Here is a 24,378-nt window from a genome sequence, read left to right on the forward strand (position 1 = left end):
CCCCCCCCAGCGGCCTACCTACTGGATTGGCGCGGCCTTTCCTGCCGGGATCGACCAGAGCTCCAGCAGCGGCGGGACAGCGCTGTAACATCGCGGGGCTGGCGATGCCTTACCGGGGGTCGCCGTCTGGAGCCCGGAGTGCTGGACCTGCTGCACCGACATCCTGGAGCTGTGGTTTGCGGAGCGCCCAACGCGGGCGGCGCTGATGGACAGCGCGGGGTCCTGCGACTCTGCCAAGCTCGGCCTGCGGACTCGGGAGTTGCGGACTCCGGCTGCGGGAGGCGGCTGATCTGGAGGTCCGGGCCGCTGAGGAGGAGGATGTTCACCGTTGGGGATCGGCGTCGGCGTTCCACCAGCCCGGCGTGAGGGCCTGAACATCGGGCCACGCGGGGCGGCGACTGCGGGTGCTCGGAAGGCCCAGACTACGGATGAACATCTGGGAAGAACGGAGGGGAGGCTGGCTGGACTATGGTGCCTTCCTCACCTTGGTGCCACTGTGTTATGTTGTGTCGTGGACTTTCAGTGTTTGTGCTTTTTTTTTAAATTCTATTTTAGTTTTAATATGTTTTATTATTTATTATTATTATTATTTATTTATTTTTATGATACTGCCTGTAAGGGAAATTAATTTTGTTGTCTCTAACTGAGACAATGACAATAAATTTGAATACAATACAATACAATACAATACAAATTGCTGTCTTCACACTGAAAACACCATCCTTCAGGTTCTGTGAGATAAACACTGTGTTAATGAAATGGATTCAGAACTGATTAGTAATGAGCATCAATAACTACTCTTCACGTATCAAGTATTTGGATAAAGGAATTGAAGTCTTTGTGGAAACATTTGTAAATGATATGAAGATCGGTGGAGTGGCAGGGAATATAGAGAGTGCAAAAGGATTTGGGTTGGGAGAGTGGGCAAAGAAGTAGCAGATGGAATACGATATAGAAAAGTGAGAAGTCATGGATTTTGGTGGTAGGAATGAAGGCATAGACTATTTTCTATATGGGGAGAGAATTCAAAAAGGGACTTGGGAGTCTGAATGTACGGTGAATGCATGTCTGTTTGTATCTTTTTGACTGTTTGGTGCTTAGGATACAGCAAAAGGTAATAAAGGTATCAACAACTTCCCAGTGCCAAATGTTTTTGCTTTAGAGTTAGCTCTGTCCATAACTAGACTTTTCAGTGGAGTGTTCATGTTTGCTGGCAGCCACCCAGCTGTGTGGGGCATCATACAGGGGTATCCTCTGTCCTCAAAGAGCACGAAAACTCAACGTTTGTCATTTCCTGCCCCATCAACCTACATTCATTCTAAAGCAAGATAATGGAAGTTGTTGGTTATGTTAGCAGTAGGCACCTATCAGTAACATGCTCACTACTACTCAGCTTGGATTATGCAAAGGTTTTTTGTCTCCAGATGTAAATGTAGCATTGGTCCAGAGAAGAATAAGAGAGCAGCATTGCAGACATGAGATGAGAATGATGACCTTTTGCCTGAAAAGGAACCCTAATAACTAAACGTGAATAAAGATTGTCATGCCTCACACAATGAAAGTGCTTTTGATTAATATAGATCAACCATCCTGGCCCCAGAACATCATGCAGGGATTCCTCAGGCAGTGCTCTAGGGCCGACCATCTTCAAAGCATCATCATGAATGTCCTATCAACATGTGCCATTGATCACTGATGATTACACAGTACATAGTTCTACTCACAGCTTGAAGCAAATGAAGCTGCTCAAATACAAACAGATCTTTTTTGACATGGGTGATAAGAGACAAGTCACGTTCGAGCCAAACCAAGACCGTCTCAGAAAAAGAGCAATCATCACTTCCCCTTCCCATTCACCAGCATTATTGTTGATGACACATTGGTGATCACCATTGATTGGAACTGATCAGAGCCAGTCATGTAAATACTGTGACTGTGAGAATAGATCTGAAACTGGATATCCTGCAGTGAATGATTCACCTCCTGACATTTCTATTGTCTACAGGGCAAAACAGGGCTATGAAGCAACATGGATACATATACCTCCGAGAACATTCAACATCAAGGACAAAGCAGTCTGCTTGATTAAACATCATACCACATTAAACATTCAACCCTTCTCCATCACTGCACTCTGGCTGTGGTGTTTACCGAACAATTCAGAAACCCATGAGCATTTTCTCAACATCATAAACACTATAGGATTTTTTTTAGGCAAACACAGTTCTAATTTTAGGAAGATGTCATGTTCAAGAAAATAGATTCCCTCAAGTTATGCTATCAACTCTATTAGTCGTCTTAATTATCTAAATTGGAACCACTTGAAATCTATACATAACTAAAGCACTGATCTTGTGCTCTTCCGGTTTGCGTGGCTTTTCTATCTGCGCAAAGACAGTACGCGATAGTGCTGTGATTTTTTTGCCAGCTCAATTACCGTTCTCCTCTGCTGCGAGTGCAATAAGGTTTGTTCCGATCGGTGGTATATTGTAAAAGCTAGCGAGGTTTAAAAATCGTAAACACCGCACGTGAGCAGATCGATCTCCTCTCCTGCCAGTCAGTGCCATGCGGATTGGTCGCTTTTCCTGTCACTCCCTGGGACGGTCCACCCCTTCCTGCTCCATCGTGTCTTTACTGGAGCTGAGGGACGCTGTGGGTACTCAGTTATACCAGAGTAACGTGACACATAGAAACACAGTAGGCCATTCAGCCCTTTGAGTCAGCACCGCCAATCAATATGATCATGGCTGATCATCAAAAATCAGTACCCCGTTCCTGCTTCTCCCCATATCCCTTGGTTATGTAAGCCCTAAGAGCCACATCCAACTCTCTCGTGAAAGCATCGAATGAATTGGCCTCTACTGCCTTCTGTGGCAGAGAATTCCACAGATTCACAATTCTCAGGGTGAAAAAGTGTTTCCTCATCTCAGTCCTAAATTCCCTACCCCTTATTCTCAAACAGTGACCTCTGGTTTTTGGGACTACCCCAATATTGGGAACATTTTTCCTGCATCTAGCCTGACTAAACCAGCAAGGCAAAAAAGCAGCCTATTTGAACACTACTTAAGCCTTTGAAAATGTGAGTTAATTAGGTTCAGTGCTATTGCCCAGCCTTGTGTTTGAGAGCTTGCTGAAAATCAAAAACTCTTTGTGAGAAAACAAAGGGCTATCACCCCAGAAACACATGAAATCAGCCAGGCAGGGACACAAACTAACCAAGCACTAAAGGGATAAGTGTCATTAAAATTAATAGAATGGTCATGCATGAAGCATAGTAGTTCAAAGGTTTATGTTATTTCTTCAACTTCCCTTTCAAAATGTGTTTTAATCTAAAATACCAAACCACAGGAATGAAGAACAAATCCTCCAGAGATTGTAACCTCCAAAACACCCTCATTAAACTTCGGAACATTCTTCCTGTTCACTTGAACCATTCCTTGGGACTAAGGAAGATATAATAAATATTTTCCTGCTGCACTTGTTTATTCCCCTGAACTAATAATTATCCTCACCCACTCTTCTACGTTCTTGCCTCTGAACCTTTGCCTTCCCCCACAAGCCTGGAGCCATGCAGTGCCCTGTAAACTGGGCAGGCAAGAAGCCACAAACACAAACCACTCCACAAACTTCAACAAGTCCCCAAGCCAAAGTAAATCTCTAGATGCAGCACCCACGCTCACTGATGACTGGTCCCTGTTGTCAGTGATGTGGAGCAGAGAAAACCTGGTGTTTGCTGTGGTTTCTCCCCTTGCTTTCTACACCATCCGTTGACACCCTGAGGTGTGCAGGGCTGAGAAGGAGTTCTTGTCCAGTATACCAGAGTGAAACAAAACACTGTACAAACTTCTCTCTACTATGGGAGCAGAACTGAAGTGCACGCAAAACATTGGATTCAAACTTATAACTAACAGCAGGGAGCTAATATTCACAATGGCCCAGGATTATAGTAATAAACTAATAGAGCCATGAAGTCAGGCAACACAGAAGCAGGCCCTTGAGCCCAAATCATCCATGCCAACCAAGATACCCCATGTAAGCTTGCCCCATTAACCTGGTTTTGACCAATATTCACGTGTCTGTCCAAATGTCTTGGACAGTCTGTCCAAGTGTTGATCGGCTGACTATTGGCTAGGGACAGGTGCAAAATTTGTTCAAGTTGCAAATTAGTTAACCAACGTTTACTGGAGGAAGGGGGGAAAAGAGGGGGAGAGAAGAAGGGGAGTGGGGAGGGTAAGGGAGGTTTTTGTAAGAGTTACCTAAAATTGGACAATTCAATGTTTAATCTGCTTGGCTGTAAGCTACCCAGGCAGAATATGATATTTTACCAATTTGCATGCACGTCTCACTTATTTATGAATTGTCTCCACCGTCTCCTGCAACTCCACACATTGATGTCCACTTTGGTTATGGTGTGGTATTATTTTTCCAGTCATTCCTTTTCCATTAATAAGCTTGGAAAATCTCTCCAGATTCTCCATAATCTCTGCCAAGGTTATCCCCTTTTCTGTATATTTCCTTCTTAAATATACTCTTGCATCCCCTGTACTCCTCCAGGGACTTGCTTAATTGTGGAGGATTTTAACATTGCAAATGTCGACTGGGACTGTCCTACTGCTAAGGACTGAAATTTGTTGAATGGGTTCAGGAAAATCTTCTCAATCAATGTGTACAAATTGGGCAAGGTCAATTTTCGAGGTATTTGTTCAGGAACTTCCAAAAGTTGATTGGGGGAATCTGTTTGCAAGTAAAAGGACATCTGGCAAGTGGGTGGCTTTTAAACGTGAGGTAGGGAGAATTCAGGTCCAGCATCGTCCTGTTAGAGTGAAGGGTAAGGCTGACAGGACAAGGGAACCATGAATGACAAGAGACATTGAAGGTCTGGTCAGGAAAAAGAAAGAGTCACATGTCAGGTGCAGCCAATTGGGTTCCAGGGAGGTGTAGGAGTACAATTAAGAGGAAATCAGGAGGGCAAAATGGGACATGAGATAGCTCTGTCAGATCATGTCAGGGAGAGTCCAAAGACATCCTACAATAATATTAAAGACAGAAAAGTGACTCAGCAGAGAATAGGGACTCTTGAAGATCAACAAGGTCATCTTTGTATGGAGCCACAGGATATCGGCGAGCCGTTGAATAAATATTTCTCATACACCCATTCATCATGGAGAAAAACATGGATGCTAGAAAAATTGGGGTTTAAAATTGAGCTCTTGAAGAGAGCTCACAGTCCAGAAGAAAAGGTGCTCAAGATCTTAAAACGCATAAAAGAATATAAATCCCTGGGACTTGATCACGTTGACCCTTGGACATTGTGGAAAGATTGTGAAGAAATTGTGGGGTGCCTTGCACAGTTATTTGTATCATTGATAGCCAAGTTGAGGTACTGGAAGACTGGAGGGCAGCTAATGGGCCTCAATTGAAGAACAAATGCCAGGAGAAACTTGGGAACTACATGCCAGTGACAGGTTATTGGAGGGGATTCTGGGAGATAGGACCTTCAAGGATTTGCAAAGGCAAGGACTGATTAGGGATAGTCAGCAAGGCTTTGTGCATGAACAATTATGTCTCACAACTATGTGCAGTAGGCATTGATGACATGGACTTCAGCAAGACCTTTGACAAGGTGCTGCATGGAAGTCTAGTCTAGAATTCAAAAACAAAGAACTGCAGATGCTGGCTTATACCAAAGATAGACACAGAGTGCTGGAGTAACTCAGTGGGTCAGGCAGCATCTCTGGAGGAAAGGGATTGGTGACATTTTAGGTCAGGATCCTTATTTCAGTCTTTCATTCAATCTGAAGAAGGGTCCTGATCCAAAACATCACCTATCCTTTTCCTCCCGAGATGCTGCCTGACCAGTTGAGTTACTTTGTGTCTACCTTTTGCCAGCAAGTTGAATCATATGGGATCCAAGGCAAGCAAGCCAAGTGGATACAAATTTGGTTTCTAGGTAGGAGATAGAGGGTTATGTTAGAGGGTGGTCTTCTGAGGTCAGCAACAAGTGGTGGCTACAGGAACCTCTGCTGGGTCCACTGTAGTTCGTAATGTAAATTGATCATTTGGATGTGAATGTAGGTGGTATGGTTAGTAGTCTGCAGATTATACTAAAATTTATGATATAATGGACAGTGAAAATGTTATCTAAGATTAAAATATGATCTTGGTCAACTGTGCCAATGGGCTGAGGAAGGGCAGATGGAAGGTAGAAGGCCAAGGAACAAGACTGCTGTATCGGAGGGGCATGAGGGACTGTAGTATAGTCTGTTTAACGGAGACACGCCAAACCCTCAACACCCCCAACTCACCTAAAACCCGGCGCGCCAGTCCAGGGATCCACTGCATAGACCAAATGTCTGTTTAATAATAAACTTGTTGTGGCTTCTGCCTCAAAAGGGAATCTATTCCAGAGGACTATAGTGAGTTGCCTCATAGTCTACCATCCTGTTGCACTTACATCCATCTGATTAAAGTGCTCCAAGGGGATGGTTATGGCACAATTCAATTCCTTCATCAGAAGGAACCTGGATACACTGAAATTTGCCCCTAGCCACAAGATGCTATCTCACTGGCTTTCTATACTACATTTCTTCTGAACCTTCTGAATTTTGTAGTCAGCAGGGCAGTACTCTGCATATCGCAAACTTGGACAATCTTTACATTTTTATCAAGCCAATTAACCTACAAACCTGTACATCTTTGGAGTGTGGGAGGAAACCGAAGATCTCGGAGAAAACCACGCAGAGACCCATGGGGAGAATGTACAAACTCCATACAGACAGCACCCATAGTCGGGATCGAACCCGGGTCTCTGGTGCTGCATTTTGCTGTAAGGCAGCAACTCTATCGCTGTGCCACCGTGACTGTTCTGTACTGCTCTTCACCATCTGGATAACAGGAAGGCATACATCAGGCTGCTGTTTTTCGACTACTGTCTTTTATCTTTTGATGGTCGTAGAATTTTGTAATATATGTATAATTTATATTGTTATATGTTGCCTGTGTTAATTTGCCCACGATGCTGTTGCAAAGAAGATTTTCAGTGTACTTGTACCTCACTGAAACTCAACTTGACTTATGTTCTTTGTGTGTCACACTATAATCTTTCAAATTTGTTACAAAAACGTGTCCAATTTCATAAGGGTGTGTTTGGCTGCCCAGCCACATAAATGTTATCACATAAGGATCCTTTTGAACTCATGACTGGTAGCAGCAATCTCCAGAAAAATTAAATTCCTTTCCATTAAGGTAGCTAGATCTTTCCAAGAAACTTCTTTACGGTTGAATGGGAAGTGAGTCTTGCACTACTGTCCATAAACTCCATGCCATACATTGATGCACTAAATTGTCCAAATTTACATTATCAATGCATGGCTCAGTAATTCCACTAACTCACCGCACTGACAGGGTGTGATTTTGTATTCTCACTGAGAGTCATTTCCATTCTTCTGTCAGGTTTTTATGTAGTATTCTAACGAATATGACAGGCTAGATGCAGGAAAACTGTTCCCGATGTTGGGGGAGTCCAGAACCAGTGGTCACAGTTTACGAATAAGAGGTAAGCCATTTAGGACTGAGATGAGGAAAAACGTTTTCACCCAGAGAGTTGGGAATCTGTGGAGTTCTCTGCCACAGAGGGCAATGGAGGCCAATTCACTGCATGTTTTCAAGAGAGAGTTAGATGTAGCTCTTAGGGCTAATGGAATCAAGGGATATGGGGAAAAAGTAGGAGCAGGTTACTGATTTTGGATGATCAGCCATGATCATAATGATTGGTGGTGCTGAACCAAAAGGCTGAATGGCCTACTCCTGCACCTATTTTCTATGTTTCCATGAAAATAACCATATCTCACTTATTTGTCACTGAATCTAAACAAAATGACCTTTCTTGGAGGAAGCATAATTAAAGCCCATCATATTCATGTGCCCACGACTTTCAAGCTGGGCAAACATGAGTCAATGTTTGATTGTGGTGGAGGTGCAGGATATAAAGACCAAAGAGAGCAAGGTGAAGGCAGATTGAGAGAGAGACAGCAACTTCACTCTGCGAACCCTGTTGGCTGATCCCACACGCAACAGAATGAAATCCTTCCTCCTCGCCATCGCTGCCGTGCAGATCCTCCATTGCTCAGGTAGGTACTGGGGAGAGTGGGGGAAATGAGTTACTGGCAGTGAGTTTTCTGTCAGTGATATTTCATCTCTGCGTAAAAATAATTCACCAGAGAATGTTGGAGAGTTTTATTTGAATTTCCTTTTCCTTCTGCAGGTGTGCCAAGCACTAAACATGCTCTGAGAGCCTCAGTTATAAAGCTGAACGAAATCACCGAGATCACCAACCTGTGCGCAATAACTGGGAGAAGAGTGACAAATGTAAGTGTGTCCTGGTCATCATCAAAATCTACAAATGCATTAGTGTATATTGAGATGTTAAGTAGTAAATATGCATAGCATATGATATCATACACTTTGTGCAGGCTACATCTCCATTCAGAGGGAGATTAACATGCCAGTCATAATATTGGACTAATAGCTTAAGATGCCCTAATAATGATTTGTAAATAAAGTTGAAATGCCCACTGTGATTACATAAGGAACTTAAATTCAGTAGTTTAGTTTAGTTTAGTTTATTGAGATTGAAAAAAGTTTGCTGACTCTCACTTCCAGAACTCAACTGCTATATATCTTTGACTTTAAAGACTCAGATTGGACCAGAGTTTGGAAATCAAATCAGATTTTTTTTCGACCTTTGAATCTGGTTTTATTTTTGTTTTAAAGCATTTCTAAATGCTAACCTCTTATCAAAAAGCCCAAACCGGCAAATGCTGGAAACCTGAAGTAAAACCAGGCAGCATCTGCGGAGATAGAAACAGCTAACATTTCAGGTCACCACATTGAACATCACTGATGTGTTTAAAGGGATTGTTTTGCATTTGGAAGAAAAAAAAATTTCTGCTCCACATTGTCTGACTGTTCAATAATGAGTTTATCAACCCCCATGAGGACACAGTGATAACCCTTTTCCTTTTCTCAGACTTACCGTACAGGCAAGCATTCGTACAATGTGGATTTGACATTTTCAGTGAAGGAAACTATCTGCTCCAAAAAATCCGGCATGGAATTTGATACGCCTAGCTGCCGCTTCCGCCCCAAGAAGATTGGTGTAAGTCCCAAGTTATATTGTAGTATTGTAACCCCCTAGTGTACTGAATTATGCTAACCAAAGGACCAAGAGTGATGGGTTAATACAGGAGGCAGGGCTGTGGTCCATGTGTGAAAGCCCAATATTCCTCTCAACCTTGCCTATCCAAGTGCCTGTCTAAATATCTTGTAGTAATTATACCCCACTCTACCACTTCCTCTGGCAGCTCGTTCCATATACTTACCACTTTCATGTAAAAAATTTGCCCCTCAGGTCCCCTTCAAATCTTTCCCCTCTCACTTTAAATCTATACCCTCTAATCGCTCTTATAACTCAAACCCTACAAACTTGGTAATGTACGTGTATATCTTTTCTGCACCCTTTCCAGCTTAATGACATCCCTCCTATAGCTGGGTGACCAGGCAGTGCTCAATTCTCCAATGTTTTGTACAGTTGTAAAATCGTGTGCCAATTTTTGTTCTCAAGTTAAATAATTGAACTGAGCTTATCATTTTGACTGTGCTGAACTCAGTCATCAATATAATTAATACATTTCATGTTACTTTCACAGGAGAAAGGGTTTTGCAAAAGCCGTGTGGCATATTTTGCTAATAAAGTGGCTGACGTTGATGTGTTGTGTGAAGGTCTGAAGACCATTGACAGCGAGAGTGACTCATTAGAATCGAGTGAAAACAGCTTTGAGGTAACTGCACAATTATACAATTCTGAACTTTCTCACAATAGAGAATACTTATAGAATACCCTATTAGTACACTGTGCTAAAGATGTAAATATTAATGTTTTGAAACAGGTCAATATCAAATCCAAAGAGACATCACTTGAGGACACATCAAATGTGAGTATTAACTAGGAATTTGTCAGATTATTTTGTTGTTTACAATAAAATAAATACAATTAATAATAAAATATAATGTCCTGGATTCAACTGAGCTAGAAATGAAGTGCGAGAATGCAATTTATTGTAGGTCTAAGCACAGGAGGGGGTTTCCTGTTTTATTCTTCTGGAGGGGGGGGGGGGGAGGAGTAGTAGGGAGGGATGCAGAGTGACTCTAACTTTTACCAGAATTGCAATACTGATTGACTCCTATCCTGTGGGTGAGATTATGCTCCACTAACCACATGAATTGCCTGTCAGCAAGACAGGGTAGTTGCAAGGGACAACATTCAAACAGCAGCACTTGCTGCATTCTCGTCAATACACATTCCCGAAGGAAGGATGAAAGAATTCCAACTCTTGGAAGTGTTCCCAATAAATGATTAATCAATTGATCCCAGGGATATGTTGTTTACTGCCACAAAACATGATATAGTGAAGTCTAAAAGAGAACTCCTGAATAACAACTCTGCAATATCCGTGATTCAAAATGCAGAGTTTAATTTTCTAAACATTTTAGTTTGCTGTTAAGAGTTACCAGTTGCTTTTGAACCCTGTACTAAAAAAAGTAAATATAAATATTTTCATGCAGGCAAAAAGCAAATCAGCAGAAACCTCAATGGATAAGCCATCAAAGGTAAGTTAATTCCGGAAAATGTTAAATTCCAACTCTCATCTGCATACACAATGTTTGAATCTACATTGCTCTATCAGAATAGAGTTTGAAACATAGAAACATAGAAAATAGGTGCAGGAGTAGGCCATTCGGCCCTTCGAGCCTGCACCGCCATTCAATATGATCATGGCTGATCATCCAACTCAGTATCCCGTACCTGCCTTCTCTCCATACCCCCTGATCCCTTTAGCAACAAGCTCCCTCTTAAATATAGCCAATGAACTGGCCTCAACTACCCAATGCAGTGATAACTGGCAGGAGCAGGGGAATACTCATTTGTTTTTGAGGGTTAACTAATCATCAGCGAAAACTGTTGACTTGTCCATTGAGCTTAATGAAAGCATTCGCTTTCAAATAATAGCAGCTATAGTTTGAAACAAAATAAAGGCTTCTTGAGCACATTTACATTTTCTCTGGAGAATCGGAGGCTGAGGGGTGATGTTATGAAGAATTACAAAATTATGAGAGGCAAATAGAAGGTGGATGGTGACCATCTTTTCTCTTAGCTAAAGGAGTCAAAAAACAGAGAGCATAAATTTAAGGTGAGAAGGAAAATATTTAAAAGGGAGTTGAGAGGCATCTTTTTCATAAAGAAGGTGGTGGGTATGTGGAACAGACTGCCGGAGGAAGTGGTAGAGGTGGGAAGAATTATGTTCAAAAGACATTAGACTGGAATATGGAAATGTCACTCTGTATGACTATAACATTCACCTCATCTACCGCAGAGCAGTTATGGCTCTTCAGAACGGATAGGTAGGGACTGTGGTAGGGGTTGAAGGGGGTGGGTTTAACACAATGGAGATCTAGAGAAGTCTTATTGTACCTGGGCTGCACTGATCCATGTGGAACAGCACAACATGAGGCATTGGTGAGGACCACTCCACACAAACATTGAATCTCAACTGTAATTTAAACTTTTGCTACCTCCTCACATGACTTGAGGCAATTAAATACATTAGGTCATGCCAAGAATTGGGATCATTTCCAAAATAGTAAGGATGTAAAAATGTATGTTTTATTTCAGGTGAAAAGCAAGAGAACACAATCATTTTCAAACGTGAGTATGAAGTTTTACTTTGTTGATTAAGTTGTTATCACTGGTATATAATAAACTCAGTTTCAGTACCATCTATCTGCAAGTGACAACTTAGTCGATTTATTTCAGGAGAACATCGTTGATTCAAGATGGCATTAACCGTGGATGAAGCTCTTGAGAGATTGAGCTCTGTGAACACAAGAAAACCTCATTCAAAGGTTCTACTTGTTTGTGTAAAAAGAGGGCACCTGGGGTTCTTGACTCCAACATTGTACTGTAACCACAAGATTCCATTGATTGTAAATGTTTTATACCTTCATGTTTAGTTTTGTTCTCTTATATTGTATCTTGTGTACTGTGGACCAAATGGAAGTGTAAGTGTGTGATATTCTGTACAACTGTTGTCCATTCTACTGTAGTGATAAATGCCTGCCAGCCAACCTCGGCTTTATCCTGCATTTGTATTTTCTGACAAGATGACCTACTTCACCACCACACAATACCCAGGTGGTGTCCTGGTTTACTACTGAGCAGGTCATTGAACTGGTCGATCTTGGACACACTGCAATCACACATTCTTGACTTTTATAACTGCATTGTTGTTGCCAACTTATATATTATTTTTCTTGGAAACTGATGAATAAACTACATCTAACAAATACATACTGTGATTCATTATCTTTTCTTCCGTTCAATTTTTTATTATCAATTATTTTCATGTTATGTTGACCAGCTGAGTTCTTGATTAACTTGATTTTACTTTGACTTCACCCTGTTATATTGGGCCATGTATATCGTTCCTGTCTTTAAATCAACCACACTTTCTACTCCATGAGAGGCAAGACAGAATGATTTCATTTTATCATGTTATTCTCCACTTCTTTAGAGGATCACATCTGCCTGTACCACATATTAACAATATCCATACCAAAGCGTATTGAAGCTAAATAGTGTGGTTGTCAAGCTTATTGCAATTTATCCTTGATACCTTCTGATTTCCAATAGAAAAAAAACAAAACAATAGGTGTTGGAGAACCCAAATTAGAAAATTTAGAAAAAGGTGGAATTTTCTCAGCAGCTCAGACACCCTGTGATGAGAGAAACAATGTCAATATTTCAGGTCAAAGACCCTTTGTCAGAACCCAATGAAAGATTGACCCAAAACATTGACTGTTTTTCTTTCCAAAGATCTTGAGTGATTCTAGCATTCCCTCCTTAGTACCTTACTGTGACTGTGAATACATGTAGCGTGCTAGTGTAGATGAGAAACATTGGTCCGTGTGGGCAAGTTGGACCGAAGGGCTTGTTTCCTCACTGTATGACTCAATGACTGAATGTGAAAGGTTCCACATTGGAAAGCGAAGTAGAAAAGAAAAATGTTTTTAAAAAGATGAAGTCTTAGTTTGAGACGGGCTGCAGAATCTTAAGACAGGAGGTGAGCATGGTGGCACAGCGGTACTTTTGCTGCCTACCGGAGACACGGATTCGATCCCAACTACGGGTGCTGTCTGTACTGTGTTTGTACCTTCTCCCCGTGACCGTGTGGATTTTTCCGAGATCTTCAGTTTCCTCCCACACTCCAAAGATATAGAGGGTTGTAGGTTAATTGGCTTGTGTAAATTGTCCCCAGTGTGTGTAGGATAGTGTTAATGTGCGGGGTTCGCTGGTCGGCGTGGACCCAGTGGGCCAAAGGGCCTGTTTCCACGCTGCATCTCTAAAACTAAAACTAAAGGTCATCCAATTAGCCCTCTCAACAGGCCACGTCGATTACTTCTATTCCCATTTCCTTTGCTCTTACTGAAACACATGGATCTGGTGCCAAGTTAACACAGTTTGCTCCCAGACCATTGTAAGAAGGATTTGCCTCTAATCAAGTTTCCTCTGCTTTGGGAGTTGCCACAGCCTCCATGTTGAGACTCCATATCATGGTGTCTCAACCTGGGAACTGGATTTATGAACTACTCCCCACCCAGCTTTCTCTGGGAAACAGCCAATTCGAAGATAATGGCCATAGTTCCACTACTCCTAACTAATGGTCACTGAGGATAACTCTCTAATGGTTAGTATTCAATAAACATCATGGACTATGCTAGAACTATATTGAACTATATTTGTCCCAAATAAGTACAAATCATACTTACTTCCGAGTCCATAATTGTACTGCATTGATCTTTTTTTATTGTTTGTAACAAGGCCTCTATTTATGAATACTTGATTTACAATTAACATTTTGAATAAATTGACATTAGATTGCAAGTAGTTATTGATTTTTTCTTCATGCATCCCATCATGATTGTGTATTTGATGCTTTCCTGAAATGTTACCCCACCTGGGTGTCTATGTGGCGACTGAGGTTGATTCCTCAGCTGTTGATCACATCCTTGACAGCTTCAATCTCAGCACGATCTTAACCTCGAGCTGAATGTCATCCGTCTTACTAATCAGCTTCTCCATCTGAAAAATAATTGAAAGAAAAGACAAGTGGGGCAAAGAATTCACAAATCAGCAACAGTCAAAATTTCATTTTGTTTATTTAATAAAATGAAAATAAACTGCAGAAGCTGTTTTTTGATGATGTTGATTTATGCAAGATCAGACGATGGAAAATGCCACAAAGTGATTTTTGATTGAAATAAATCAAAAAATGTAGTGTGATTGTTTGTTGGTAGTAAGTAGCTTTCTGCCAGAGCAGTTTGCTAAGTCCCACTGACCCATTGACGAGCTGCACTGCTCCATGTAATGGGCCATTATGCATACAGCCTAATGCCCCCTGCTGGATCTCTGATGGAACTATTACCTTCCTCATTCTCCGCTGCCTCTGTAGTTTCATCTGGTAAACTTATCTCTGAGCTCTCATTCAAGGTGTTCTCTGGCTGCTCAGTGAGAGTATCGTCAGGAGCTGTGAAAATTAATAGCATAAAGGCTGTTTTGATTTCATTGTAAAATCAAAAATACTGCAGATGCTGGAAATATAAAATAAAAATAAAAAATGCTTGGAATAAACGGAGTTAACCTTTCCATTCAAATCTCTTTTTCAACATCAGTTTGCCGGAAGGATGAAGAAAAGTGGATTTCCTTTCACCCAGTTACTTGCAGAAAACTAACAATTTGCTTTTGTGTTGCCCATATAATTAATCTTTTGAATATAGTAATGCCTGTACATCCTACAGAAAAGTATGAACGTTAAGAGTCATAGAGGAAACAGACTCTTTGGCCCAACTTGCCCACGCCAATCAACATGCCCCAGTTAGATCAGCATGTTGAAAGGTTTCATATTCCCAATTTTCATATTGTCTGAAGAAGGGTCGTTAAATGAAACATTACCTATCCAGGTCCTCCAGAGATGCTCCTGGCCCACTGGTTTACTCCACCATTTTGTGCCTTTCATATTTTCTCCCTCAATTAATTGGCACATGTCACTTAGTTGGGGCATGTTTCATCTTTGACTCTGCTCTCCAGTCTATTGCCTTACTGCGGTAATCATTCTTCATAAGTGAACCTAACCAATGAGTGAGAACGAGTTACTTGAACCATTATGGATGTCAGACAGCGAGGCCACAACTTATTCCCCTTCCATAACCCATCAATGCACTCAACTGCAAGTTTCACAGACAGTAGTCTGGAAGCAGGAACCCTGTGCTAGTATCTTTACATTTGGTTTGGGGCTGAGATCAATTCCAGCACCTCAGCTGACAAACAGAGATGAGATTAACGATTGAGGCTACTCCATACTCTGCTTCTGCTGTCTGGATAGTTTTTGAATAAATACCTCAGGAGCCCAATCTGATTTATTCCTGTGAGGCTTTTACTATAATTAAAGTGTGTTGCCAATGCAATGACAAATTATCAAGCAGTCAGACCAAGCAAGCTTTGATATTAATGAATTGGGATAACCAGTCATAATTGAAAGCAACATTTAATCAAGAGCATTTTTTGTGAAACATGGACACCACTCACTCTCAGGGCTTTCTGCAGCCACTTCTGTTGTCTCCGTATCATTTGATGCCGGCAGTGTATCTATAAAATAAATAAGATAAGCAATGACATTAACAGAGGAAATATTTTACATTACATTCCATTTCCAACTTTTAACAATCCGTACACAGATGCTGCCTGGCCCGCTGAGTTAATCTAACAGTTGTGTTTTGCTCAAGATTCCAGCGTCTGCAGTTCCTTGTATCTCCATTTTACTGCTCCACTGTGAAATCTCTTCAGAGTATGGTGCTTTGAAGAAGCTTTCCTCCACTCTCCAATGGGAATAATGGGAGACCTAATCCTCACTGCTCCTCCTGCTGCTTTCCTGCTACAACCATGTTCCCTCACCTGTAGCCACATATCACTCATAGGGATTTGACCTGCCCCCACCTCTTTTCCATCTTTCTCCCTTGTACTTCAATCGATCTGAAGAAGGGTCCCGACCCGAAACGTCACCTTCCTATGTTCTCAACAGATGCTGCTTAACCTGCTGAATTACTCCAGCACTTTATGTTGTGTTCAAGATTCCAGCATCTGTACTTCCTTGTGTCAGCATGCATAAATACTGATACTGATGCTTAACGTTCTCCTAAATTGAAGTATTTTCTGCTTCTGATTATTCTGTTTTCCTATCTAACCCAGGTAATTCTGTTTCTCATAAATCGCAATGGTTGAACGATGCTTTAGAGTGTCCAGAGGAGGAATCAAAAAGAAGCATATTGCAAACATGAAGAACTTACAGCAGGCAACGCCATTCAGGAGCAGAGAATAGGCCAGTAGGTCTATTTCCAAAAGGCAATAGGGAGGGCAAAGACTATCCACAAAATATCACTGGCGGACAAGATTATGGAAAATTCCGATGCATTTTGTAAGTATAATAAGAGCAAGAGGGTAACCAGACAAAGAGTAGGGTCCATTCGGAACCAAAGGACTAAAGGACATGGAGCTATCTTAAATGGATATTTCTCATCCGCATTCATTAAGTAGAGTGGCATTGGGACTGCTGATTTCATGGTGAGTGACGAGGATGTCATGGAGCATGTTAACATTAAAGCAGACGAGGTATAGGTGTCTTAGCGGGCAAAAAGTGAGAAAATCCCTCGGCCAGAAGAGACATATCCCAGGCTGCAGTACGGGACAAGGGGGGGGGGAGATTATGGGACTCTGAGATTGTTAAATCTTCACTGGCCACAGGTGTATCATCTTTATTCAACATGGACATCAGGGAAACCCTGGTAATTACAAGCAAGTGAGTCTCACTTCAATGCAAAAAAAAATCTGTGCAATAGGATTAATCTACACTTGGAAAGACAGGGGTTGATCAGGGACAGTCTGCACTGATTTGTTGATGTAAGGTCCTGTCTGAATAGTTAGATTTCATATTTTACGTAACAAAATATATTGAAGATCGATGTGATTTATGTATTCTACATGGAAGAGATCCCATATGGAAGTTTGGTCCAAATGTTTAGTGCCCATGGGAGTCAAAGATAATTTTAATATTTCTTGAATTGATAAATGTAATTAAACACATTTAAATTGAGAACAAGCATTTTGATTTTTTTATTTAAACTAATAATTTGAAACATATTAATAAGTTTTAAGTTTGTGAAAGGTTGAAATATTCTATGGAATTTATAAGGGTTGCCTTTTATATGGGAATAACGATTGCTTATGAGTGCTAACAAATGTAACAAACAAATGTTTTTTAGAAGTTATATGCATTCATAACATTTACGTAATAAATAGCATTTAAAAATTATACTGTACACGAAAACACCATTGTGCTGTGATATAAATGTATCTGAAATCTTGAGCACTATTGTATTGTATTGAAGAGATTCAATGGTTACGATGAATCAGTGTAATACGTAAGAGTGTTTGCATATTTGCTTCCTGTGATTGACTTGCAATGATACTCTGTAACCTTAATCCTGGTTTTCCAACACTTACCTTGAACCTCATGGTACAAGTATTTATCTGTTTGATTCCAACTCGCTTAAGATTTTCCGACCAGCTATATTGGGAATGTCTGTGGGTTATCTGAGGACACAGCCCATTGCATGGTGAATGTAATGACATCCCTGAAGAAGTACAAATGGCTTCAGTGTCTCTAGGTCAGGAAGCAGAAAGATCAGCCTGGTTTTCAGGTTTGGTACCTAAACAATTAATCATTCTGGAAAATGTGTGAGCGTGGGTTGCGGAAGAGGATGTGACCAGACAACTGCGATATCTCTGTTGATTGAATAACCTCCCAATATTTAATGTCTAGACTTCAACATAGGAATGGCAAATAGCCGCTGTCACTGATGGAATTGGAGACGGTAGGAATAATCCACATCGGTAAAACGCATCTATTCAAGTGGTGTGGAACGGACAGAGCATAATGGAAAGAAAATACTCAATGAATTAGCTATGGATCCCGTTCCAGACCTGACTGGAATCTTCCACTCAATATGTGAAAATGGATAGATAAACTATAAAACATGGAACAGTAGAGCAGAGGACAAACCTTTCGGATCACGATGTCTGTGCCGACTATGATGCCAATTTAATCTGCACATTTGCCAGCACATGGTCCATATCCCTCCATTCCCTACCTGTTCATGTGCCTATCTAAATACCTCTTAAGCATTGCTGTCATATCTGCTTCCACCATTTCCCCTGGCAGAATCCTGGGGAAGTTAATCAGGATATGGGGAGAGTAGATTACAGGAAAATTAATGGGAAGGTCAAGTCAAGTCAACTTTATTTGTTACACACGCATACAAGATGTACAGTGAAATGAAAGTGGCAATGCCTGCGGGATTGTGCAAAACAACAGAACAACAGTACAACAGAACAGAACCAGTATTTACATTTTTTTAAAAGACACAACAGTAAATTAGTCCCTGGTGAGATTAAAGTTTACGGTAGTGATGGCCTGTGGGAAGAAACTCCGTCTCATCCTCTCTGTTTTCGTAGCGTGACAGCGGAGGTGCTTGCCTGACCGTAGCAGCTGGAACAGTCCATTACTGGGGTGGTAGGGGTCCTTCATTATCTTGCTGGCTCTGGATCTGCACCTCCTGGTGTATAGGTCCTGCAGGGGGGTGAGTGTAGTTCCCATAGTGCATTCGGCCGAACGCACTACTCTCTGCAGAGCCTTCCTGTCCTGGGCAGAGCTGTTTCCAAACCAGATAGAGATGTTTCCGGTCAGAGTAGAAGGATTGAAGGATCCTCAGGGAGACTGAATTTCCGCAGCTGCCTGAGGTGGTAAAGGCGCTACCTTGCCTTTCTCACCAATTCGGTAATGTGTGTTGTCCATGTCAGATCTTCTGTGATGTGGAATCCCAGGTATTTAAAGCTGCTCACCCTATCCACAGTAGTCCCATTTATCTCCAGTGGTGTGTACGTCCTTGGTTGTTGTGCCCTTCTAAAGTCCACAATCAGCTCCTTAGTTTTAGTGACATTCAAGAGGAGGCTGTTGTTCTGACACCAGAGTGCCAGGTTAGCCACCTCCTCCCGGTAGGCCTTCTCCTCGTTATCGGAGATCAGGCCCACCACCACAAGGTCATCAGCAAACTAGATGATGGATTTGGAGCTGAACCTGGCCACACAGTCATGTGTGTACAGGGAGTACAGTAGGGGGCTGAAGACGCAACTAGAGACGGAAATTAGCTACTGATTAGCTACAATCTCGCATATTTACATGCAAATGTTCATTAATATGCAGTCCCTATAAACAAATTATTATTATATTATTATTATTATTATTATTATTATGTCTCCCCATCTCGACCACTTGGGGCCTGGCAGTGAGTAAGTCCAGGACTCAGGCACACAGGGGAGTGTTCAGTCCCATCATTTTATCCCATCATTTCCATGTAAACTCTTGGACCAATAAAAGAGAATGAGCACGAGGAGGAGGTGAAGACCAGACAACACCCGGGCTTCTCCAAATTTCATCTCTAGTCTTCTAAATTAACATTAGAAAATTTCCACCTTCCCAGACCACCTCAAAGTTATCCTTTTGTGTTTTTCCTTAGTGCCCCCCAAAAAATCGATCATTCTCAAGCTTAACAGAAGCCACTTCAGTAGAGAATTCCACTGTGCTGTCTGTGTGGAGTTTGTACATTCTGATCTGATTGGATAGTATTATAGTATTATCAGATCTGATTGGATAGTATGTTGGATAGTATGCAAGGCAAGGTTTTTCATTTTAACTCGCTATACATAACAATAATAAACCTAAACCTGATAATGTGGGGAGAATATGAATGGGATTGGTGTAGGATTAGTCTAAATGGGGAGCTGATGATCTCACGGAATTCAGTGGCCCAAATGACTTGCTTCCATGCTGCTGATCTGGACGGAGGTGATGACTGGAGTCCCTGCAGCAGCCTGGGGCTCGCCTGGATCGGGCGCTGCTCCAGAAGCGCTCAGACCGGACTGGACTTTGAAAATGGCACCAAAATCTGGCAACTCGTGCATGTGGTCTCGGTGGACTATTTCTAATCGGGGAATATACTTGGGTATGGCAATACTTTAGTGAACTGTACCAAACAAAAGAATCTTACTATATGTCTGTACATGTGACAATAAAGAACCATTGATCATTAGTTCTATAATCTTCAGCCATAGGAAGCAAATGCTCCAAAAACGTATGTTTTCATGAATTAATCTTTCCCATAGTGTGGAGGTCTATTGTGTATAATATTTCCACAAAGAAACCCCTCTCATCCCAAGAATAATTTGGACAAATCTGTACCCCCTCAGGGGTATGTATATCCTTCTTTAAACAAGGACACCAAATCTGTGAATGGCATGCCTTGTGAGCTCACCAATCCTGAAAGAATTGCATCTTTATCGTATCTTCAAACCATTTGCTGGAAAGGCAAGCACACTGAAAGGCATATTTTGGATTCACTAATACTTAATACCGTAAATTCCTCGCTCTCATTAAACTCATGGTTCCCCACATTTTCCAAGATGTTCTTTACATTTGTTACAGTCAGACAGACATACAATATTAGTTTAGCATCTCTGCCATTTCCCATCAATAATTTCCAGTAGTTGTCTCTATCGGTTTACTTTCACAAACACATTCCTTCCCTTTCTGTGGGGGTGTATAAATCTGGTTTTAATCAGCGGGACGGGCAGCCACATCACCATCACCTTGTTTCACATTTCTCGTCAGGAGACATCCACTTCAGGGCAGCTAGGGTCAATGGGAGAGAATAGGAAGAGTGGAAGGAATGGACCACATGGCATTCCCTCAGGAGAGCTGACTTCCTCCCATACCCCAAAGATTGTCCAGTTTGACTGCAGTAAATTGCTCTAGAAGTGAAAGTGTATGATAAGAGTTTGTATGGAAATTAAAAGAAATGTGGGAGGGAATAACATTTGATTAGAATAGTTGAATGCTTGCTGATTGATACAGGCACAGTGAGTCAAAGGAACTGTTTCTGTGCTGTATGATTCCATGACTCCATGATTAGGAGATGTTGGTGAGAACTCACCACCGTGCTGATTCGACAATGAACTGCGTAAGGCAGAACTAGCTTTTTCTCTCAGCTGCAGCATCAGCATGCTCGCAATGCAGCAGGGACAGTGTACCAAAGCCCCAAGTGGAAACTACTTCCAGTGGTGAATCTCTACTGGAATTATTACCTTCTTCATTAGCTCGCTCCTCTGCAGCTTCTTCTGGTGAACTCTTCTGCAAGCTCTCATCGCAAGTGCCCCCTGAGTTCAAAGACTGTGAGTCTACTGCAGCAGCCTGGGGCTCGCCTCGAGCTGTGAGAAAGAAAAGAATGAAAACAATGTTTTAGCAGTTCAATCCAATCCATAAAATCCAGCTTGTCCAGTTCTATCAGAAGATCATCAAGTTCAGTGATGTCCCCTTAATATTCCTCACAAATATGTCCAATCATCCCAACCTCCCTTCATATGTCAGTCCAGCCTCACCAAGAATTAGGAACTTTCACTACATTCCCTCCATAATAAGAACATACTTCCACAGAGGAGAATCTAGAAAAAGAATAATCTAGAAATGTGAGGAAACCGGAGCACCCAGGGAAATTCTTTGCGGTCAAAGGGAGAATGTGCAAATTCAACACAGAGAGCACCCGTGGTCAGAATGGTATTGAGAATCTTTTGGCGTGTACCCAGTGGCCCCTGGTATTTGGCAGAAGAAGTGGATCAACTCACAACTTCCCCTCCCACTCGTTCCATCATGTACGTCCTGCCCATCTATGGCAGAATCTGCAGGCCCTACATTGGTTCATTGGCCACCTCAAAGTCCACAAAACCAAAGAGGAAAGAAGACTTCAATCCAAACCTTAATCCGTGCAAGTGTGAGGGATTGTACTTTGGGAGGTCAAATCTAAGGGGTAAGAATACGGTTAATAGCATAACCATAATTGGTGTACAGAGGGTTCTTGGGGTCCAAGTCCACAACGCCTTGACAGTAGCAACACAAGTAGAAAGAGTGGTACAGATGATATTGGGCTTGCTGCCTTCATTGGTCAAGACCTTGAGTATAAGTATTGAGTATAAGTATTGGGAAGTAATGTTACCGATTTTTAAAATTAGTACAGTTCTGGTCATCCTATTACAAGGAGGATGTGGGGGCTTTGGAGAGGTGCAGGAGTTCCTGCCTAGGATGTTGCTTTCATGTGATGAAGAGATTTAACTAAACATGTAGGCCTGTATTTCTTAGATTACTGAGAGGTGCACTTACTCTCATTATATACTGCAGTTTTCTCTGTCGAGTCCATTGCATCAGCTCCCAGCTGTGCAGCTAAAAAGCAACAGAAAACAAGTGCATAAAATATTACTAGGTCTCATGCAAGATGATATATTATTATATTCTGCATGTGATTTATTTAATGTTTCTGTGGAGGATTGGCTCAAAATCCCTGTACTGCGATTTTAAAAAGATCTTCCCATCAAGTGAGTAGCACAAAGATCAAAAATATTCCAGATACAATCTTTCCCCTCGATTAAGTTTTACGGTCTAAAAAGGGAAAGAGCTCGATGCTGCTGACTGCTATCGAGCAGCCTCTACGGGTGGAGAGGAGCGCATAGGACATGGTGGAGTAAAAAAACCTGGCTGTGCTGCCCCCGATGGAGGAGGGCCACAGCTGCAGCAGGACCGGCAGTGATGTTGCAAAGCTACAGGCATCCTGAGAATGAAGCAGCCTTGGTGATCAGCCATGGTGGCCTCCCTGCCAGTAACGTCCACATGTTTCAATAATCACTGCTGGCCATTAAACCTAGGAAGGATCAGAGGGTCACAAAAGGACACAAAATATTGGAATAACTCAGCAGGTCAAGCAGCACATTGTGTCCTTTTGTGTAAACCAACAACTGCAATTCCTTGTTTCTACAAGGATCGAGGGAGACAGGCAAGGGAGAGTTAGCTATAAATATAATGAGACTTCCAATACAGACATGACGGTCTAAGCTCTGCCATGGGAAAAGATGACTGGATGCTAAGAGAAAAATAGGATTTGCTCAAAGCTTCTTCATAAAACTATGCATACCTACTGATTCCTGCGAATCTCTTGTCACTAATGCCTTAAAGTGGAGAAGCTTGCAGGACTCAGAATGATATTGAGGATCTTATGGCCTTGGAGGCATCGGTGTGGGTGCAGAAGAGGTTTATCAGGATGCTTTCTTGATTAGAGGGGATTAGCTATCAGGAGAGAATAGACAAACATGGAGCTTCAGAGGCTGAGAGGAGACCTGTTAAAAGGTTATAAAGTTGTGAGAAGCATAGATTGGGTAGGCTGTCAGAGTTTTCCACAGGGTGGACAAATTAAATACTGAAGTGAATTGGGCAGAGAAGAGGGGGATGGTGTGCATGTGTGTATATATAGGGGGGGGGGGGGGTAGAGAGGAGGAGGGTGGAGTTTAAAGGAGATGTGGGACACGTTTTTCACACAGAAAGTGGTGGGTGCCTGGAGCCTACTGCCAAGGAAAGTGGTGGAAGCACATACGCTAGCAATGTTTAAGAGGTATTTAGCCAGGCACATGAATATGCAGCAAATGGAGGGACATGTATCATGTGCAGGCAGAAGAGATTAGTTCCCTTTGGCATCCTGTTTGACATAGACTTTGTAGGCTGAAGGGCCTGTTCTTGTGTTGGATGTTTGATGTTCTATGTAACAAGGGATTGCCAAAGAAAAAGATTTGTTGCATAAATTAGGATAGTGCTATCTTGTGATGAAGAGATTTAACTAAACCTGTAAGCCAATACTTCTTAGAAAGGATGATAACTAAGAGGTGCACTTACTCTCATTATCTTCTGCATTCTCTGTCGAGTCAATTGCATCAGCTCCCAGCTGTGAGTCTGAAATGCAAGAGAAAAGAATTAATAAAATAAATTATGTTATTCAAGCTATTATAGCACTACTTCTTCATCATACATCAAACGGCGAATGTGCAAATTCGACACAGAGAGCACCCGTGGTCAGAATGGTATTAAGAATCTTACGGCCGTGCACCCAGAGGCCCCTGGTATTTGGCAGAAGAAGTGGATCATTTCACAACTTCCCCTCCCACCCGTTCCATCATGTAAGCCCTGCCCATCTATGGCAGAATCTGCATGCCCTACATTGGTTCATTGGCCACCTCAAAGTCCACAAAATCAAAGAGGAAAGAAGACTTCAATCCAAAGC

At 41.8% G+C, this 24,378-nt stretch overlaps 2 protein-coding genes across 4 annotated transcripts in view; one reads left to right on the forward strand and one right to left on the reverse strand.

Moving 5' to 3' along the window:
- Positions 1–8,018: 8,018 nt before the first annotated feature.
- Positions 8,019–12,406, forward strand: LOC116975447 (secreted phosphoprotein 24-like). 3 transcript variants are annotated; one of them, XM_033024578.1, is made up of 8 exons: positions 8,019–8,129; positions 8,264–8,367; positions 9,029–9,157; positions 9,708–9,839; positions 9,948–9,992; positions 10,624–10,668; positions 11,732–11,764; positions 11,873–12,406. In XM_033024578.1, exons 1-8 carry the CDS (start codon positions 8,078–8,080, stop codon positions 11,900–11,902), a joined length of 570 nt encoding a protein of 189 aa, XP_032880469.1. In that variant the 5' UTR covers positions 8,019–8,077; the 3' UTR covers positions 11,903–12,406. The 3 variants fall into 3 exon arrangements, with proteins under 3 accessions (XP_032880469.1, XP_032880470.1, XP_032880471.1); XM_033024579.1 differs by lacking the exon at positions 10,624–10,668; XM_033024580.1 differs by lacking the exons at positions 9,948–9,992; positions 10,624–10,668.
- Positions 12,407–13,898: 1,492 nt separating this feature from the next.
- The window catches only part of nme9 (NME/NM23 family member 9), a 77,135-nt gene continuing 66,655 nt past the window's right edge, over positions 13,899–24,378 (reverse strand). Inside the window, exons 20-25 of the mRNA XM_033024583.1 lie at positions 23,994–24,050; positions 22,437–22,496; positions 21,368–21,490; positions 15,701–15,760; positions 14,541–14,642; positions 13,899–14,197 (exon numbers count right to left, since the gene is read on the reverse strand). Of these exons, the coding sequence (XP_032880474.1) occupies positions 14,181–14,197; positions 14,541–14,642; positions 15,701–15,760; positions 21,368–21,490; positions 22,437–22,496; positions 23,994–24,050 (419 nt within the window). The 3' untranslated portion in view covers positions 13,899–14,180. The remainder of the gene's footprint in view (positions 14,198–14,540; positions 14,643–15,700; positions 15,761–21,367; positions 21,491–22,436; positions 22,497–23,993; positions 24,051–24,378) is intronic.

This window comes from Amblyraja radiata, chromosome 7 (assembly GCF_010909765.2).
Source record: "Amblyraja radiata isolate CabotCenter1 chromosome 7, sAmbRad1.1.pri, whole genome shotgun sequence".
Taxonomy (NCBI): Eukaryota; Metazoa; Chordata; class Chondrichthyes; order Rajiformes; family Rajidae; genus Amblyraja; species Amblyraja radiata.